This window comes from Tauraco erythrolophus, chromosome 12 (genome assembly GCF_009769465.1).
Source record: "Tauraco erythrolophus isolate bTauEry1 chromosome 12, bTauEry1.pri, whole genome shotgun sequence".
NCBI classification, from domain to species: Eukaryota; Metazoa; Chordata; class Aves; order Musophagiformes; family Musophagidae; genus Tauraco; species Tauraco erythrolophus.
In genome coordinates, this window is record NC_141476.1 from 18,892,951 (window position 1) to 18,914,448 (window position 21,498).

At 38.6% G+C, this 21,498-nt stretch overlaps 1 protein-coding gene across 1 annotated transcript in view; it reads left to right on the top strand.

Moving 5' to 3' along the window:
• Positions 1-21,498, top strand: part of DOCK3 (dedicator of cytokinesis 3) — a 216,017-nt gene that overhangs the window by 115,795 nt on the left and 78,724 nt on the right. The window contains exons 12-15 of the mRNA XM_086619278.1: positions 1,646-1,706; positions 4,017-4,164; positions 12,510-12,598; positions 16,183-16,308. Of these exons, the coding sequence (XP_086475404.1) occupies positions 1,646-1,706; positions 4,017-4,164; positions 12,510-12,598; positions 16,183-16,308 (424 nt within the window). The remainder of the gene's footprint in view (positions 1-1,645; positions 1,707-4,016; positions 4,165-12,509; positions 12,599-16,182; positions 16,309-21,498) is intronic.

Consider the following 21,498-nt stretch of genomic DNA (forward strand, 5'->3'; position numbering starts at 1 on the left):
AAAGATTTGTCAGGGTCATAGAATGGTTAGAGTTGGAAGGGACCTCAAAGATCATCTAGTTCCAGCCCCCTGCCATGGGCAGGGGAACCCTCCACTACACCAGGTTGCCCAAAACCTCATCCAACCTGGCCTTGAATACTTCCAGGGATGGGACATCTACATCTTCTCTGGGCAACCTGTTCCAGTGCCTCACCACCCTCTGAGAGAAAAATTTCTTCCTTATATCTAATCTAAATCTACCCTCTTTCAGTTTAAATCCATTGGCCCTTGTCCTATCACTACACGCCCTTGTAAAAAGTCCCTCTCCAGCTTTCCTGTAGGCCCCCTTTAAGTACTGGAAGGCTGCTATAAGATCACCCCAGAGCCTTCTCTTCTCCAGGCTGAACAGTCCCAACTCTTTCAGCCTGTCTTCATAGCAGAGGTGCTCCAGCCCTCGGATCATCTTCATGGCCTCCTCTGGACCTGCTCTAGTAGCTCCGTATCCTTCTTATGCTGGGGACTCCAGAGCTGAACACAGTATTCCAGGTGGGGTCTCATGAGAGCAGAGTAGGGGGTCAATAATACATTTTTGTCTTCACTAGCTCCAGCTTTCCTTTCACTCTTCTGTAGGTTGTCGTTTTCCCATTTTTTGGCTTTTCTTCAAGCTATCACCATTTCAAACACACTAAGTACAAGAGTGACCATTGATGCTGCTGAAACCATTACAATGTCTTTAGCCAAATGCAGCCCTTTCCAGCTACCACGCTCCCTTGGCATGTTTCAGCAGTTAGAATGGGGCCGAGCGCGTTTCCAGGCAGCAGCCTGCATGCAGCCTGCCCTGCCTTTGGACTTGGAAGAAGGTTAGCTGTGAACTAGCTGCCCTTGGCTCCCATCAGCTCAAACAGGTAAAGCCTGTGGGCTCTGTGCAGGGCTGAGACACTGCCTTGCTGCTTTCATCGAGTAATGAACGTGTACCAAGTGAAATGGGATTAAAGCTGCACATTCAAAAGCATTAAAATAAACCACGTCTGAGGCTCCTGCCTTCTTTCCTTTCAGGCTTCTGCTTGTTCTGAGCGATTGCACCAATCCACTTATAAAATAAAAATTTAAAGTTTTATCAGATTCTGACAGTCGTGCTGCAAGTTTTTTCTAGAGCCATCGTGTGAGACTGAAACTCCATGATGAGAAGTCACGAGCCAAAAAAAGGAAAGCGGAAGCAAAGGAACAGGGTTAGGGACAGGTCTGGGACCTGTAGGCAGTGGATGGGGGAAGGAGCCAGAATGGGTTGCAGCTGAGAGAACTCAGAGGTTTAAATTTACTTTGTAAATTTAATACAGTCTAATAATGTGTTCGAATTAAGGATTAAATGAACATTTTAAATGTTTGCTAGAGTTTTGATACTGTATTACTAGTCACTGGACTCAGAATCTTTGAATTCTTTTCCTTCTAAAGAACATTCTTACCAAATATAATCCTTCTGTGCTTTATTTTTCTCCCTGTAAATTAGAAATAATAATACTTTCTCTTATTTAAAGATGCAGAAGCTAAATGAATGGAGAGTAATACTGTGTAGTCCTTATTATTGTTTATGGGAGTTTTGCAGGCACTTATTTTGGGAGTGGAATGTGTTCCTTCTTTAATGTCTACTTTTTTTCCAATCTTTTAGGATCTCAGCAGCAAGGACATGAAGAGAGATTTGTACATAGTTGCCCATGTAATTCGAATAGGTACAGTATGATTTATTACTTCAAGTATATACAACTAAAAATGTTTTTACAGTGTTTTTAAATGGGTATTTTATTTAATTGACATTATAATAATTTAACCAGCTAGAAAACTCAGTTTTAGACCTGCCTATCTGCTGAGATTAATCTTCAGACCATATGTAGCTAAGTGTTAATGATGACTGTTTAACAGTGTTGGGGTTTTTTTTCTTGATTCATAGATTCATATGAATCTTTTTCTTTTTTTTTTTCTTGATCTGAAACAAAATATTTGATTAAACATTTGTAAGGGAGGAGGGAGTAACTAAAAAGCCTTTTTGTTAAATCTTCCAAAATTTCAAATGATTTCTTTTTACTGATGATATGTAGCTAGTTTACAGGGCAGGACATCAGCATGTCTGGCCATTCACATCTCGTAAATCAGAGGCTGTTAGACAAATACATATAAAATCTGTTTTGTGCTGTGGGAGTCTGCAGTGCTTCGAAGAACCCACATTCGAGTTTGGGGAGATGCCTGTGAAACATAAAAGCAGGGAAGCTGTCGCATCTGTCAGGTGTTCTTTCCACCTGCTGATGCCAGAAGGGAGCGTTAGCAGCAGCACCTGCCTGCCGGGAGCCTGTCAAGCACGCAGCCCACTATTGAGCAGCACACACTGGCTTCTTGTCGGGTTCTCTTGGCTGCTCACGTGGAGCCATCCAAAGGAGAGATCTGGATGGACAGTACCTAGAGCTGTCCCTACCCAAGGAAGAAAGCCCTTCCTTGCTAATTGTTGGACTGGTCACCCTTTATAGAGCGGATTTCTCTGACTGTTTGCAGGCCAGGCTAGGCTTCATTTCTTCTTTGTGAGATATGCAGTCACGAGAACGGGAAGTGTTTATGATTGAAACAGAATTTAGGAGGTGTCCTGTACAGTATAGTGCAGTAGTTCACAGACAGCTAGATTAGTTTTTAAGCCTAGCAGTGTGTTTAAATGAAATGACTATATAACTTCTGGTATACAAATTAAATTGCTAGAATCTTGTTTAGATGAAAGCTGTTGGATACTAAAAGAGCTCTAGTTAAAAAGGATATAATTAGTTAGTGACAGGGAGTTAAATGGTTCTAAATGATGAATATGTGTACTTTCACTGAGAAAGCAGCAAGTAAATATTTTACCTATGTTAAGTATAACTTCTTTCAAATATTTAGAGCTGATATGTTAACAACATATAGTAGGAATAACAGACATTTTCTTCGGTTGTATTGTTCTAAACAGCTGAGTAGTGCGCTGTCCTTCCTTAACTGAAAAACCTGTTTTTCAGGTTTTCTGCTAACTGATAAATAGCTAGGTAGTGTTTGCAATGAAGGGATATTTAACCCTGATTCCAGCCCATTCACTACTGGCATCCGTTACTAGCTACAGATGTATTTTCTGAAGTACAGAAGGTCTCAATGGCTAAGTGAAACCGCAGCTCTGTTGTGTTGTCCTGTGAATGACAATATGCCTTCTAAGTCAGAAATGTGTTGGAAGGATCGTTTTTTCGTATCTGACTTCACTGTGTCATAAAGTGTCTAAAAGTTAGAATTACTCTGTGTCACTTGAGATGATAAATGAAGCTTGTAAAGAAATATACTGTAGTTCAAGCTCAGATTTTTAACCTCCATGCAAGAAGTGCTGGACAAATTATTGTGTGTAATGTTACAGATTGGCTTAGATAATCATAGTGATTTTTCTGGTCTTGGCATTTTTTTGCTCTATTAATAAACTTCTTTAGCAATAGGAAGTTAATAATTGAGCAGCTTCATATCTCAGAATTCTCCTTTATGCGCTCCAAGACAAGCATGATAAATAACAGAATGTATAATACATTCCCTTAAAAAAATTGTATAAAGTGAAAATTTGTGTAATTACTGGACTATAGTGGAAGGACCACAGTGAATCTCTGTGTGGATGCAGAGAGAAGAGTACAAGCCGTGTTCTTGGCTCATTCAGGACATGATTTGTAGTCAACCCAGCTGGGTGCAGATATGTGTCATGGGGCTGCAAATCAAAGATGGCCAGACATGATGCTGTTCACTTCGCCCTTGAGTGTTCTGTTAGCTAAATGAGGTGATGTGCCTTAATCAGAGTAAGCCGGAGGGTCAGGTAGTTTCAAATGGACCTCTGGATTTGAAAACATATAAGAAGGAAAAACAAATGGGAAGTATAGAGAAGACTGCAAGCTGTAGTTGAAACTTACTGTAGGTGTGCATGTTCAGAGGGATAAGAGAACAGAATTGACGGAATGCATCCTTGTGAATCTCTTAATATTTTAAATTTCTTCTAATTTTAGGTCGCATGTTGCTAAACGATTCAAAAAAAGGGCCCCCTCATTTACACTATCGCCGCCCCTATGGCTGTGCAGTATTGAGCATCATGGATGTACTTCAGTCAATCTCTGAGATAAAAGAAGAGAAGGATTTTGTTCTCAAAGTTTATACGTGAGTAACTCCTAGAAGGAAAAGAATTAGGAAAACCACTTTGTATATATTGGGTGATGGGATCCTAAAGAGGTATTAAATATCAAGGTGCCATAAACTGCATTTGCTGCTTTATCCACCTCACAAGGTAAACTAGTGTTGTTGGCTTTGGTTTTTGCTCCTTTATTATTCCAGAAGCCCATAGAAACTGCTGAATATTATCACGGATGTTTCAGGTATGTGAAACGCTTCAGAAATTGTTGAATATTGCCTAAATCTGTGTGACATGTAAAGTGCTTTTTTTTTTAATATGATTTATTTTAAATCTGCTAAGCTCAAAACCAGAGAAGTGTGCTGTTTTTCACCTGATGGAGGGAATAGTTACTTGTGCCCCATCTCCTATCCCTCATCAGTCATGCTGATCAACAAAAGAAGTAGAAACCAACTGAAGTCAACAATGTGTGACCAAAAAACTCAAAAACAAGTCAACAATTTTGAGCAATAATCTGTCTTCACTTATTTGTGATTTTGAACTTCGAACTAGCAAATTCTTGTTAGGAAATGTGGTTTCATGGTCGTAGTAAAAAGGCCACAGGCAAACTGACAGGAGACTGCAGGGAATATTTAAATCTCCTGTCGATGAGGATAGATACTGGCAAGATCTGCTTTGCAGATGGGCCAAGATGCAGCTGACATTACTTTGGGTCTGCGGCCGCTATTCAGAGTAATAAGGTAATTTGGGGGGGGTTATAGAACTTCGTTATTCTTAGAGAAGTGCATTCAGCAGCAAAAAATCTGACATTCAAGGGAAACTATAAATGAAAAAATGGCTTTCACTGTTCACTGAAAGATTCTTGGATATCTTTGCATACATTAGAAATTTGTAAGTCCAAAGAAAAGTCTCTCAGAGTCAGCTCTTCCATTCTTCTTTCGCCAACAGTTATGAAAACTGTAGCAAAAATGTCAAGTTATAGGGAAGAAAATGGTCGTCTGTCTTCTCTTTGTCAATAGAATCTGGATAATCTTGGCATCTTGTCACCATTCAGTTTCAGCTTATCTCAAAGCAGTGGTTTTTGTATGTTAATACAGGCCTTGTAGATATGTGATAATATATTGCAACTGCAACATTTTGAGTGTTTACAGTAATGGAACACTCTGAACATCAGATTTCTGTTTTGATGCCCTTTTAATGCATCTTTAGCTGCTTATACACTGAAAAATTGGAGAGAAGAAAACCTGTAAAATTCTGGACTTCTCCATTTGTTAGTGACAAACGCATGCAGCCATTTAGAGCAATCCAAAGTCCTAGTGCTATGATTAAAAAAAAAAAAAAAGAAATCACAGGATTGAGAGCTTCCCTTTTCTTCCTCTTGATCTGAAGTGTTTTGTTAGTCTGGGTTCCCTTCGCACCACCCAAAGTGCCAGCTGTATCTGCCAAAATGTTTAAGTAGGTTTCTACCAGCTGTTTTTCTTCACCTCTGCTTCCGCACGCCCTGCGTTTTTAACATCAACACAGCCATTACTGCCTGCCCAGGGAGGCAGCAGAGCCCCCAACGGAATTCAGCTCTGTAATCAGATGCTTGTCGTTTTTAATCACCATTATCGTTTGCTTGAGTTGTTTTAAGTCTTGTACATCATTATTTTATGCCACTGCTGTTTGGAGTGTTCTCTGTAAACCTCCGACAAAACTCTTCAGAAGGGAAAATGGATGGATCTAAAGGGCATCAGCCTATTCCTTTTGCAGCTTTAGTAGCTGTTGGTCTGCCATGACAGAATGTTTTTGCAGGTTTATCTGCTTGCGTTTTCTCTTTGCACATTCTTTTAGCTAACCTACCTTTTCTTGCTTTGTAGACTAGAATTGAAATGACAGATTTCTGTCCTTTGTAAGTTTAAAATAATGTATGAGTGCTTAAACAACGCTGAACTGATTTTCTTACCTGCTGCTTTTATTTTGATTATTGCTAAAATGCCTCAGGCCAACCCAAAAACATCATAAAGATGAAATGAGGAGGGGGGTGTGTTTGTATTTTTAAAGGAACAGTAAAAAGCATTCTTTCTGTATCTATCTGGCTAAAGCTAAAGCTTACAGCTGCCACAAATGAGGCAGGCAGCATACAGCCAGAAAAGCCTTTTCATGGCGAGAAGCTGGAAAAAATTTGAGAGACTGAAAGCCTAACAAAGGCTGAAGCAAATACATGGTGTTTTAATGGAGACTTTTGCTGGATCCACAAGAGAAAAGGCATATGGAAAAAAAAAAGAAAAAAAAATCAATTTACTTCACCAGTCTTTCTCAGCTTGCCTTATTATTGTTAAAAGATTTATGTCTGAAAAATACTTCTTTCTCACAATCCAGATTTTCCTGCTTGTTAATCCTGCAGTCATGTTATAATCTTACTAAGAGGATATAGTACCACAGCCCTAGTTATAAGCTCATTATGTAAAAGCATGAAGCTTTACTTTTATAATTTTTTTAAATAATATGCATGTCAAATGTTTAAAAAGCGAGATGGAAACTAAATTCTCAATCTGTTTTTTTTCTGAGATCACTTGATTTCCTGGTTTTGTATTAATTTTTATCTTTAATGGAGTTTTTTGCTCATTGCACATTATTCTTTGTGTCAGTCTTCCCATTTCCCTAAAAACTTAATGTATATCTCTTTCATATTATCTTTTTCTTTTTTTTTTTTTGTCCTGTTTTCTCTCAGTCCTTTATTTTTCTCCTTCTCCAGCACTAGCTCTTAAAATTCGTTCCTCTTACTGTGGCATATTGCCTGAATGCATTTCCTTTTTGATACTCAGTTGTTGCTATTTGCCCAGCTGGACCAGAGTGTGCAGTGCATTTCTGTCCCCATCTGTTTGACATTGGGGCCTGATGTAGTATGGCAAACATTCCAAATGGTAAATTTACTGTAGAACCAACCAACCTGAAAAGGTGATGGATGGCTCAGGAGAAAATTCTTACTTAAACTGGAAATATATTTTGTAATATATAACAAGTAAAGTGTTAACACAGTAAAAGGCATTACAGGCAAGTGTTTTCAGGCCAGCACTTCAAACTTGGGAAAATATTCTTCTTCTTCATGTTCAGGAAATGTCAAGTGCAGCTTACAGTGGTAGTTGGTACAAAACTAGCTTTAAGCTATCTTCACAGTCCATTGATTTTGGGATAGCTTTGTTGCAGGTTAATTTGCAGGCATAAGTCATTGGAGGCTCGAATCTATTTTAACTTGCACTCCGGAGGCTGGTACATCGACTAAAAAGTTATCAGAGGTTAGAAATTTTCTGTAGTCTCAGCTGTGAGGATGGAGGATGGTATAGACTTTGTCCTATAGGTTATCTCTCTGCTTTAAGGAGAATATTATTTGCAGTAGGATGAATGACTTTTAATATCTTGGCAAGAGAAGAGAAGTAACCAATGTGAAGTTAATTACTATTTTTTTCCTGACGAATGAGCTTAATATTGGTTAAAGTTCTGAGTTAGGACGTGACACCACAGTTATTGAAAGGGTTTTTGTACTGTTCGTTAACGCCTTAGCTCTGTTGTGCTTTGGTTTTGGGGAGTGCAATTTGCCATACTGCTAAGTTCTGGAAGGTCACTTCAGTGCTGACCTGTCTTGAGTTGCTGTGTGCACATCTGATCTCTTCTCCCAAAAAGGACATAGTACTTACTGAAGGTATGGAGTAGAGCAACGAAAATGTTGAATGGCATTGAATCGTTTCTTTATGAGAGAGATTGAGGAGGTGGGGAGCTTCAGTTTAAAGAGGAGAAAAGTGATGGAGAAAGGGATACAACCAAGACTTACAAGAACATGGTGGAGGGCAAACGGTAGTTCACAGAATACAACAGTACAAGAATTAGTGATCCTCAATGAGACTGATAGGTGATGGCATTAAAAAAGATGGAAGAAAGTACTTCTTTAGAAAGCAGGTAATGATCTTCTGCGTTTTCTTGCCACAGGGTGTTGTAAAGACAGGCCTTATTAGCAGGTCCAAAGGGGATTAGACAAGTGTATGAGCAACAGGTCCATAAACAGAGGAGTAGGAACAGACAGGGATGTGCACTCTGACATCCCTAATCCAACAACCTCAGGACAGGGTATGTGAGCCTGACTGCCTCTGTACCCTGCCCAAGTAGAATCTCCTGTTGCCAGTGTGGGAAGCCTTTTTTTTTTTTTTTTTTTTTTAATGTTTTTACATTCTTAACAATCAGCTGAGATGTCTGCTACCAAAACCCACTACAGTGAAAGGAGGAACATTGAGATAGATAGAGCTAACGTTTCAGCTGGGGTGACAGCAATCTAGCTGCTCGGGATGACCTGGGAATACAGTCTGATCAGCGTTTGAGATAGCATACTGGGAGGAAGTAGCTCTTAATGTTCTTTCTCCGTTTTCCTTTTTTACTGTCAGTACTTCACGTTTAATTTATTCCAAGTTGTCTATGTTCCTTTTGCTTTTATAATAGTTAACATTTGCAGGGAGTGTCAGTAAGTGTGCCATAACAGGCTTTGTGGGTTGTCTCGTCATTCTTGGCATTATACGCTTTTGTAATACTGAAGCTGTAGAAAATGAGCAGCTACTACCTGTTCTAGGAAGCCTTAATTCCTTTTGCCATACCATTCTTCAGTTACATAATGCAGCAGACAAAAAAAAACACTGCTGCCTTCACAGTAGCTGGTTTGCATCTTAACCCAATTTTGCCACATTATGAACTCTTGGGGTGAAACAAAAAAAGGGAAGAAATGCTAATATGATTGGGAGAAGTTTTACAAAGTAATTTATTTCTCAAGACTCCTCTCTTTCTAGGAGCTGAAGGCTTATAGTCTTTCTTTTGTTTGTTTGTTTTACTTTTAAGAGTCAATAGGACAGAAGTTTAATTTAATCGTTAATTCAATTGCACTTCAGGAGAAATAAGATTCACTGTTGCTGCTGAGTTAAAAATCACTGACTTCATGGGGAGTCTTTAAATCTTGCAGTTGTAATTTAAATAAAGCACAATTTAATTTATAAGGTAGTTAAACTTGATCAACATACTGTTTTTTCTTTTTTTTTTTTTAATCTTTTTTTAACCAATAGCACTGTTTGTGGTAAAGGATCTGGTTTCAGTTTTCAGTCAGATTATTATACCAGTAAACTTGTCATTTCAGCTGTGCTTTCACTGGTGTAAAGTACTTCATAACATTTATAGTGTCTCACTTCATTATGTGGTAACAAGCTATAGTGCTGACAGCACTTTTTTCCTGCTACAATTCCAAGCTTAGTGAGTTTAGCAGCTTCATTATACGATTTTACATATGCCAGGGCAAATAAAGCTGTGCAACTTCAATGTTAAAATAAATAAAAATAATATTTCAGGTTAGTAGGGGCCTCTCTAGACCAGCCTCTTTCTCAGATCAAGGCCAGCTGTGAGATCAGACCAGGCTGCTCAGGACTTTTTCCAGGGGTGGATACTGCACAGCCTCTCTGGGCATCCTGATCCAGTAATGCTTGACTGTCCTCATGGAAGAGCTTTTTCTAATATCCGGTCTGAACCTTTCTTGTTTGTCTTTACGCCTGTTGCTTTACGTCATCTCTCTGTGCACCTCTGGAGAATGGGGCTGGCTCTTCTGTCTTAACAACTGCTCGTAGGCCTTGCTGTTGGTGTCCCCCCTCTTGCATTGTCTTCTCCAGGCTGAAAAAGCCCAGTTCCCTCAGCCTCTCCTCCCTGCAGCACATGCTCCAGCCACCTGCCCATCCACAAGGCCCTCTCCAGTTGTCTGATTTGTATTAGAGAGCCCAAAACTGAGCACAGCATTCTACATCCAGACTAACAACTGCCAAGTAATGTCTTTTCCCAACTGACAGCAGAAACACGTAAACAAAATACTAGTTAAATATTGATATGTTGTGTAAACAGTAATTGACAAAATATAGTTCTGAATGTGTATCAGCACTGGAGAAAGTTTTCTCTAACGGATAAAGACTGTGTCTTTGCTTTGTGAAAAGGTTTGGGAAGTTCACTAAGCATATAGTGTGAGTTACTTCTTGTGGGATAAGATTTTGAGTTGAGTAAAAATTGCAGAATGAAAAAAGACCTGAAGTACCAACAGATACATATAAAATATGATATAGTAATGTAGCTTAGTAAATATTACTTATATACACATAGGAATTCTTTTATTTTCCAAAACGTTGTTAGAAAAACTCTTGAACAGTTGCAGAACTGATACGATGCCTGCATTTTGGTCACTGCCATTGTCTGAATACCTGAGGTTTGTCATCTTTGAATATGTAAGTTAATACCTAAAGTCTATGAAAGAACTTAGGAATTGTTTCCTTGTTTCTAGACAGTACCTTTAATGAAACTGAAGATCTGCCGGTATCTTCTGAGGGCCTGTTTGTACAGGCAGACCCAGAAGGTGCTGGTGACACTGAATCCAGTGTTAAACACAACAGTTGTAGTCATTCTTATTAAAAACACAGTTCACGAGAGAGAAGATTATATGGTTTATCTCTCATGTAATAGCTTAATAAAGAGGGACACTTCAGTTCTTCACCTTCCACCCTCCGCCCCCCAGTCCAATGTGTCTCTGGCATACAGTGGGACAGTAGCCTATGGACCCAGAACGTCAGGCTCATTTGCTTGGTTCCTTTCTCAGTGGCACTGCAATTCTTGCACTTCGGCTTTGGATCCTAAACAGAAGTATGGTACCGCTGACTCAGGTGCCGACATCCACAAAGAAGCAAACAGCCAGGGGTGCTCCTTTTTTGTTTCCTGCTTTGCTGGCTCTCTGCTTACATGATCATTATTATGTGAGTTACCATTAAAGAGCATCTGTATTTCTGCATGACTGGAAAGGAAACGGAAACATCTGTTTCTGGTGCTCTCAGCCATCTCTGTCACAACTTTTGAGTGCTACAGTGTCCCTAATTTCCTTCCAGAATCTTGCCATCAGAGTACACACCCATAGAAACATGTACAGCACTGAAGGGCTCATCATATTTTCCTTTGGGTTTATCAGGGTAAAAAGTTGTTAGTGGAAAATATATGTACATATATGTACACACTATGGATCCCTCCAGTCCCTGGTTTTAGACACTCAAGTCAGGCACAGGGCATGGCCAGACAAGCATACCTATTTACACACGACTGAGCCATTTTATACCCTTATCCCTCTATTTCCCTACAATTCATGTTAAAGCTTGAGCATTCCCAAAATGCCCTTCCCTAACATCCCACAATGAGTGCTGAAGGCAGTAACCCATTTCAGTCTTTAAAGCGACTCAGAGAGCGCTTCTGGCTGAGTCATCTTGCTGGCTTTCACACCCGGACAATGTACGGAACATCCTCCTGCCGTTGTTTCTCTTCTCCTTTGTGCTTAAGATGAGCCTTCAGCTGCGGAACCTAATGGAAAAGATAAGAGTTAGTAGGAAATACTTAGAACGATTTTGTTTATAGGTGCTGCCATTAAGTAGTGGTCTTGGTGAGATGTACATCCAGCGACTTTGAATCTGATTGACTGATCAAGGGCAGTGCAGCCAGCTGTCCTGCAGGAATATTGTTTGAGCAAGGTTAGAATCTACACGCCAAGTTGTTCTGTGTTATTGGAACTGATGTGAACAGCTGAATTTTTCCTGATGCAGAAAACATTGAGTAGAAATATGAGAAATCTGCTGACAAATAATTATATTGTTGTTTCTGTCCTAGAAATTTATTGAGGATTTACAGGTGGTAATGTAACTGAAAATGAAGTACAACAGTATTTACAAGTGCTTATTAAAATTACCCATATATTAATAAACAGTTGTGAAATGCTCCAGAAGATGATATACATACAGAAGTATACTTTGTGGTGTTGTATATTTCTGTCCTACAGGTTGGGGGGGCATTGCATCATGTTTCAAAGCATTCTTTAAAATATGTAGGTAACCAAAAATGTTGTTGTAAATGTCTGAGGTACTAAAAAAATTGGGGTTTTATTTAGTCTTTCAAATTTCTCTTTGTATTTCTTGATTTTATTTTTTTTTAATTTAAAACAAAAAAGGTAACACATAGCAACAGTTGATTTCCACTTAAAATCAATTTTCTGCATGCACAGAATTCAAATAGGATGTGCAGAGCTTTCTTTGTTCTGTTGTATATGAAGAGTGAAACAATAGCTTTGATGACAGAAACATCACCACAGACTTCAAAGTGTCCATAAAAAGGAGATAACTATTAGGGGATGTTTTGTTTCCTTCCACTTTTTAAAAACAAAAGTTATGTGGGATTTCTCTCATTCATTAAAACTCCACAACCTTTCATGTTATCTCTACAGAAAAGTTGACTCTCCTGTCCTAAGACGGGTCAGCAGAAGCTTTTAACTTGAATTAGTGTTCTTTTATTTTAGGTGTAACAACGAAAATGAGTGGTGCCAGATCCATGAAAATATTATTCGCAAGTCCAGCACCAAATACACAGCACCCAGCTCAAACTATGGTAAGTATTTACTTGTACATTTTTGTTATAATAACAGCTAAAGATTTCCTTTAGGAAACTGCTAATTGTTTGTAGCAGAGAAATTCAGTGAGAGGTGACATTATGCATAGCTGAATTTCTCTACTTGTGATTTGAAAGTTTCACTAGAATTCATTCACGTTCAGTTTACAGGTGAAAATGCACATTGCATCTGCCAGTTTAACTAGGATTTGAAAAAAAAAAAACACAACGCAAACCACAGATATGGCTGACAATAATATTAATTCAGCATGTTAAATTTCCTTCATTTTTGTATCTGTAGTGGTGTTTTATCTCGGCGGAGGTCAGCGCTGGAGAGAGCTAGTGGCATGCTCTGTATTAGCTTACTCTGAGTTTTCACTTATTGGCCGTTACAGTTACTGGGTGTATCCGTGCTTGTGAAAACGGCCAGCCCATAAGCAGCCATCAGCAGGGGCAGAACCCCTTTACAAGTCTTTTTTGTGACACTGGCTTAAGTTACTGTGGCCAAACTTGACTGCACAGGAAATGAAGGATTTAAATTTCATCCACTAGAATTTCTGTGTCTTCCTTTTCATCCTCTATTCCCTTGAAAAATCCAGGTGTAACACATATCTAAAGCTTGCTCTGCTGAGGATACCATGCATCCTTGTCAACAGAAACAAAGCCGGAGGTGAAATTTGTCCAATGTATTTATCTGTTCAGAAAATTCTGACTGTCTAGAAAATAAGTGTTTTCGTACCTACAAATCAATGATCACAAAGACTCTCTGTGATAGTTTCAGTAGTAAATTTTTAATTACATAGTTGAGGACAATAACTGTATTGACAGAATTTTTGCCACCTTTCAAATCTATGTTTATTTTCCTAGCTAATGACAGATAAATATGGAAAGTAAATCTTGTGCTATCTTGTTACCTCATTTAATGATTTCTGTAGTTTGCTAATTGAGAGATATCATTACTGTTCCATTCCAAATGAACCACCCGATGGGATGCAGTTCTGCTTCATTACAGCGAGTTTCGCGTTCGCTACCAAGCGCCTGAATCATCGACGTACTGATGTCTCAGTACTGATGCTGCCTTAATTTCACTTGTTGGCATATCCAGTTACTGTAGTTGAATATGAAATTCATGCTCCCATGGAAGATTTGAAGCACAACAATAAGCAAATAAAACAGTTTTCAGGTTTGGAATTTTATTATATGCAAAGCTGGTCTCCTCTGCTGTTCCTCCTGTTACAGTTAAGATCATCCACCCCTTATTAAAATATTGTCCTGAATTGTTTATACCTTTGAAAACTTGGACTGCTTGCATTTATTTCCAATGCCAGGTGTCTGCCTAAAACGTTTTTTTCCCCAACCATGAGCTTTTTTGAAGAGCAGAAAGAAAGGGAAATATATAGCTTTTTTACCCTTGGCCCCTTTGGCTTTTAAAAATAATTATTTCAACATTTCTCTGCAATCTAGTGCATCTCTGGAGAAGGAGGTTGAAACTTGGCAGAAGTGTTGTCCTGGTGGGATTGGCAGTATTGCAGGCTGACATAAGTAATACAGTTTGGACCTCTCAGAACCTGCTTTTACAGTGAGAAAATGCTCAAATCATAAGTGTGATTTTTCCCTGAAGAAACACTCTCTGGTTCTTCCTCTCCCCACCTTCCCAGGTCTTGTGTAAAATTAGTCCTTCAGGTCTGCTGCAAGGAATAGAAAAAAACTAGGATAGACTGAGCAGAAAAGAGGACTGGAGAGTAGATTTACGAAACCTCTTGGGGAGAGCAAGAAGCTCGGCAGAAGTTTTTTGAGGTGGAATGTGTGGGAGAGTGTCACGTTAGTAATGTGTAATAACATGCTGAAAAATTACGTATTCTATGGCCTCTAGTGACTGGTTCTCACAGATAATAGATTAATTCTGGTACTGTTTGTTAAGTACTGAGGGTGTTGGGTGTGGGGAGTTCTGAACTTCCAGACTTGCTCCGGTCCTTTCTGCTGGAATTTTTGGAATTTATTTTCATTTGCTTGTTTCTAATAGCGAAAGAGGATATAAAATGAGCAAGTTTTTCTGTAAGTGGCAAAAATAGTCAAGCCTGATTTCTAATGATCTTGTCTCCTGTGTTCTGTTAAACCTTCTGTAGCGCATACACACACAGATGTACACTCAAACCCGGTATTCAAAGGGTTTGAATTTTTTCCATGATTATAAAGCCCCTGTTTTCCCTGCAGTGCTTTGCAGCTCTCCTCTGCCTAACTTAACTGGACAGTTGCAAGTCTGTGTTTTGGCAGCTTTTGAGTACATAACATGCTGATTGTCCAGCTGGCTGGTTGGCCTCCCTTGTTCCTTGGTTTTAAGGCTTTGTGGTCTTTTTTTCATCCCAACTCCCAAAATTCATAAAGCTCATACAATCTTCATGTTATCTAGATATCTGCTTATTGGCCAAATTTAGCTGAAGCCAGAAAGCAGGCTTGAAAATTATTTCAAGCGAAGAGAGCAGAAAGTGGGTGGGAGGCACACGATATTATGGGAATGAAACCAGTAATAACTTGTAACAAAATGGCAAATAAATATTCTTTGCAAAGCCCATGTATTAAGCTTAGGACACAGCAGAACTTTAGATGGCTCGTGCAAGAATACATATACAAGGCAGCGTTTGTTTTCGTATGTGTTGTTCCAGTGAGTGAACAGAGAGGATAGAAAGAACTATTGAGTAACTGTCATTCATTGAATGAGATAAAGATTGTGGAAAATTATGATGTAAACATAATTCACATTGATATGTGAAGCTGGTAATGTATGCGCAGCAGGTGAGTCTAAGCTTGGCTGAGCTTCATCCTGGCATATTCTGGTACCTTAATGCTGGACTTTGTAACTTTACCAGTATGTTATCCTCATTTTAGGGGTGCACTATGCTATAAATTAAAAGCAACTAGAGAAAGCAGTTGAACTGAGATTAGCTGAGTAATTATTCCTATTCAAGCTATTCGTCCGATACACTGAACAAAGGGCCGCATGGAATGAGCTAGTTGCTGAGCCATTCTTGTTTTCTGAGCTCAGTTTGACCCGTTGGTACTCTTCAAATGTGTTGAGGTACTGAAAGGAATTTCATTAAATTCTTGTATGAAGTAGTTAAAGAAACAAGTGGAGCAGATATGCTTTGATTTTATTTTTTTTTTTCTAACGGTGTTAAGTGGGATTAAAGGCACTTCAGAGGTGTTCTGTGGCATCGTGTGATGTGGTAGTTCAGATAGAGGTGGCATTGCTCATACGTGTGTTGTAAGCTGCTGTATGTGAGGAATAGAAATAATGCCAAGTCCTTCACTGTAACTTGTGACATCTCTGTGAAATTAAGTATTCTGATTTTTAAAAATTGTATTTTAATATAATGTTATGCTCTTAACTGATCCCTTAAAGCAGTTTTGTTTCTTCCATTTCAGTATTAAATAACTCCAAGGGAGAAAATAATTATGTATTTATAGATTTGTATTAAATTAACAGGGCTTTGTGGAGCAAAGCATTGTTTTACCAGCATGCCTTGTATATGCAGACAGCTAATTCTTAGGTCTGAAAAAATTAACGTCTTTGGTTTTTTTTCCAGGACTTATAATATCTCTTCAGCTTCTTCGTGGCGATATGGAGCAGATTCGAAGGGAAAACCCTATGATCTTTAACAGAGGTGTTTCTGTTACCAGGAAGCTGGGTTTTCCTGATGTTATAATGCCAGGTAAACACAACAACCCTAACCATTCTGTGATTCTGAATTGGTCTTTTCTTTCTCATTCTTTCTTAGACAAACGTCACTATGTTTGGTGCTTTACTTGAAGAAGATTAATAATAGGAGATTTTCCTTATTTATCAGTAAATGCCAATTCCAGATTCAGGGAGGCATGCTAAAACATTTTAATCAATGAACATTATAGTAATAGAAGGTGCTAATTTCACATGTATAGAAGGTGATCTGGAAAGACTGTATGCTGAGCATAGACATGTTTCTTTTAAAATGCATGACATTTCTTCTTCCCAGTAATCCAAAGCCTGGAAAAAGAGTTTCCACTTTGCCACCTTGATTTTTGGAGTTAGTGTGATCCTTCTGTAGTTGTTGACAATACATGAGGTTGCAGATCTGGTCTGACTTTCCAGCTGGCCTTACAGAGCACCTAGTCGGTGCAACAGCTGTCTTGGCTGAAGCATTGCTGCACTCCTTTGCTCCTTACGTTTGGAGCAGCAGCTTGGGATGCTTCATGTTTTGGCAGAAGTTGAGGTAGCCCCAGCATAGGCAAGAGTTCATTTAGGGAGGAAACCGGAACCTAGCCAGTCATGCAATTAATGTATATAAAACCTGGCATTACACTGTCATGATTTCTACAGTGTGGTAAGAAATGGGTTTACTAATTATGTTGCATGTATAGCATTTGAAATACTACCTCATTGCTATGCGTTATAACCAAGACCAAGGATGACTTTGCAGACGTAGGAAATTTTATGAAAGCATGATGGGAGAAATAGCAGATTTTATTACTCGAACAACTGCAATGACACATCAGTATCAAAAGTAGTTGTTTTGTTGCAGCCTCATTACGGAGGCTCTTCAGAAGGCACAGTAAAGAATAGGGAGTAGGTGGGAAGAATTTCTAGAAACTAAAGTAAAAGAATTTAGAACAATATGTATTTTATTGACTAACGGACTTGAAAACAACAGTAATACAGCAGCAGAGGATGTGGACTATAATGCCGATTATAAATTTCAGTTTTTAGTGACCTTATACCAGTTCCAGTCTTAACCCAATGCAATCAAAAGGAGAAAAGAATAAATATTGTGTGTTGATTAGCAGACACAGCTGCTGCAAGGTGATCTGTTGTAATTGAGATCACAGCTGGATGGTCAGCTAGAATAGCTAGATCACAGCTAGAAAAGTCAATATCAAAAATAACATTTACATGCCTGCATAAGTGAACTGATTCTTCTGCAAGAATTGCTTTATTCTCCATTCTCCTAGAGACCTTAGGCATTTAAGTTAAAACCAGACTCCACAGTGTATGTTTGCAGCACTCCCATTGTAAGGCTCGCTATACCTGTACAGTTGTGATCTTCCCAGCTCTGGTCAGCCAGTCAGTTTTTCAGATGATGTTCTTCAAGAGACCACAGTTGCTTGCTAATATCATTTTTGTGGGAACCACAGTTCTTGTTTGAGAAAAAAAAAGCAGGGATTTTAAGATGATAATCTGTTTGGAATTGGTCTCATATAGATCTGCTCGAAATACTGATTGATACAAACAAATGTGTGAAAGGACCACCATTCCGCTATTAAATGCTTATTGCCTCTCTAGAGGTGCCAGGCACCCAAAACATCTCAATTCAGAAGGGGCTACAAAAGGTCTGCTATACAGTTTAGATGCCAAGCTTCAGGCATTTGTATTTGGAAAAAAAAACAACTGGCTCACATTTGTGGAGAAAGGCAGTTCATAAATAACTCTAAACACGAGGTAAGGAAAGCAAGACAGCCAGGGGAGTGTGAGTAGACTTTCACTGTAATGATAAATCAGGACATTGCCAGAGTAGAGATGAACTGTGAAGAGAGAGGTACCATGAATAGTGCTCTAAACAAAAATTTTCATTATCCTGGGTATTCTCCAGGATAATGACATCACTGACAAATTAGATTATAATGTTATGTAACTTCTCTGATGCAGTGAACAGCGTTCATTCTAATTACCTATCAATTTTTTTGACAATTAAAATATATTTGACATTATTCAAGCGACAGTAGATATTTGCCTGTTGCTTGTTTCTAAAACAATAGATCAAACTGAGGTTTGAGTTTGCCCAATGTCCAGGATAGAACATTTGGGTAGGGTAAGGTATCTTTCAGGTGGCTTAGCCGAGCCACCTGAACAAAGAACACGTGTCTGTTTCCTTTGTGCTTGTGTTGTTACAGCCAGAATCAAACATTCTTCTTAGCTTTACTAGTATTGCCTAAAGTTAGAAAATATTTCATTTTTGAAATCAAACAAACAAACAAAAAACAACCCTGTTATGCACGTTAGCAGTTCTCAACCATGTCTGCTGCTTTGATTGTCTTTGTCAAACTATCTTTTCCTTGCTTTGCTTCAGAACTGTTTCTTTCTCATTAAAGACAGCGTTTCCTCTTTCAGAAAAGAGCACAGGAAGTTCATGACTTGTATTTTGCAAGTGGATGCAGATTTTTTCAATGCAGTGTGATTTAAAAATGGGTTTTTATGAATAAATTAATAAAGGTTTGGTCACCTCATATTGTTAAAGCATGCAGTGATCATTCTGCTGAACCAAGAAATCATTTTTTAAAAAGTAAACAGCTCTGGCATGTCAAATGAGCCTTCTTGGTCATACGTTTTAATGCTTTTGCTTTATTTTTTAATAGGAAATCCTTTCACATGTAGACATCTTAACCATTAAAATTCTGCAGCTCTGTGTTATCACACAGTTCTCTTACCCCATTTTGTTTTCTAAACAGTAGCATTAGTTCCTATATCAAGACCTCTTTTCCCTCACTGAGATATGAGAAACATGACTGGTAGGTGGTCATCATTAAGAAATAAAGCGAAACTGGTCTTTATGTGCTTATATCCTGCATGGTTATGCAGAACAAGATTAATATCCTAGAAAATAACCATGCCTGTCCTCATTTCTAAAGATAAAATGTTCTTTGTTTCCTACTGTGTTGTGATCTGAGAAGAGCATCATAAAGTCTTTAATTATTTTTTCTGTCCAAATCAGAAGAGATTCAGTCAAACCAGCCTCATGAAGAGGTGTGGTTGGTTTTTATTCATTTGTGTAGTTGTTTTTTTTCTTTTTTAAATTGCCACTGGGTTTAAGACGGTCCATCTGATCCTGACAATTTTACCTTTCCCCAGAGATAAAAACAATGAGGCATGTGCTGCTTGCCTTTTGGATTCCAACTTTATTTGTATACAGAACTTGCTGATCAGAAATCTATTGCATAGGCATGGCGTTTGTCAGTTCCCCAAAGGACATCCCTTCCCTTCCCCATGTGCTGATAAGTATTCTGTCTTTTACTTTGATCCTCTGATGAAAAGTGCATGCTTCATCTTCTACTTGTGAGTGATGTTTCTTTCTCTTTTTTCTCTCTCCTTGTCTTAATTTCCTGGCTTCTCTCCTTTTCCTTTCCCTTTATTCTCTCCTCTTTCGTTCTGATGCAGAGATGAAGATAGTTGGGTGTAAGTGTCTGCTTTTCTGTGTAATGTCTGCTTATTGCTTGCTTTTCCCATTTTCATATCTTTCATGGAATGTTGGGAATTGGTAAAGATAGCAAATCATGACATCATAGTGAAACTTTGGTAACAGAGAGGCGTCGACTTTGTCTTGTCAGCCTCTCTTCATACCACCGTGTTTCAGACAAATTTAGTAGCTATGGCAGATGAATCAGTAGCAAAGGTGAGAAACATCTCAGCATCTGTTCTGTCAGTGAGCACAAAGTCATGGCAAAAATACATTAAGAAACGGACGTGACAAAATCCATCAGCTCTTCTCAGAATGTTCATGGCAAGAGAGTCAGTGAGACTATAAGACATAATTATGTAATCATTATCCCAAAAAAGTGTTTACAAGGAAAATAAAGAATATTTTTGTCATTAATAAACTTGCAGAAATGGAAAGTTAAAATGCCAAGCTGGAGGAGATAAGAAAAAAATACATGAAAAATCAGCTCACCACTGCTGAAAGGAAACTGTTTCAGGGAAATCATTGAATTTAAAAAAAAGCATTGTATAAATTCTTTTCTAGACATAGAAGTTGAACAGTGAACAGCAAATAGTCTAGTAAATATGTTTGTTCCTTTTCCTTGAAGCAATTGAGTGTTCTGTTCACAAAAGCTAGAGGAACACACAGTTAAACTTGCAAAATATTCTTTTTATAGGAGAAAAAAAAAAAGTTAATTTAATTTGCCATACAGGCAGTAGAGAAAAGCTCTTTTTCCCCTTGCTACTGGAATATTACTCACAATAATGTTAATAGTTGCATACTATAACTATTTCAAAAGTATAGGCCTTAAAAAAATTAGTGACTGACTGACGAAGAGGCAGAGAAATAAACTGCTGAAATGGATCTGACGTGATTCCAGAGACTGTCTGACCATACCAGGCTTCTTAATTTTAACAGGCAAGTAGTAATTCAGTGGGCAGCACGGCAGATCTCTGCACCGAGGTCAGAGGTGGCTTCATGGTTGAAGCAGGGAAAAGTCATGCAGTGTGAGTCCTGTCACTTGTAGTCTTTTGAGACGTGATTGAGAACAAGCCCATAATGGTCAGCCAGAAGGAAGGCCAGAGAGCGTTTGAGACCCTTCCCATACAGTGCACGTGGGCAGTTTTTTCCTTTAGTCTGTTTGGTTTTGAAAAAAAGAATGTGATGATCATAAAGCTGATTGTGGGCTCGTTTGTGATGAAGTTACTGCACTTCAGAAGTAGTTGCATGATTTTAATTTGGAGAAAGTTAGAACTTAAATTAAGGGTGTAGCCTGTTGTTAGAGATCAGAATCCAGTTACTGCCACCCTGTACACTTTATAGCTTGCCTCAAATATTTTAGTTACTTGATGGACTGGGGCTTCTACAGAGTCAAACCCTTAGTGGCTTAAATGGCTGTAACTCCACTGAAGTCAGCGGGGTGATGCTGATTTACTCTAGTTGTGGGGAAGTTCATTTATATATAGGAGATAAATGTATGGTTTTGTTTTTTCTTCGTAAGCGTTGTAGAGGATACTTTGAGTGTCCTTCTTGGCTATTCACACCCCGGGAATTATTGGCACTTTTCTGTAAAATGCCGATGTTTTCAAGAAGATGCTAAACCCCATGATGTTAAAGAGTCGAGTAGACAGGGTATCGCAGTGCTGGGCCCTCAGTACCTAGGGCCATCTCAACAAT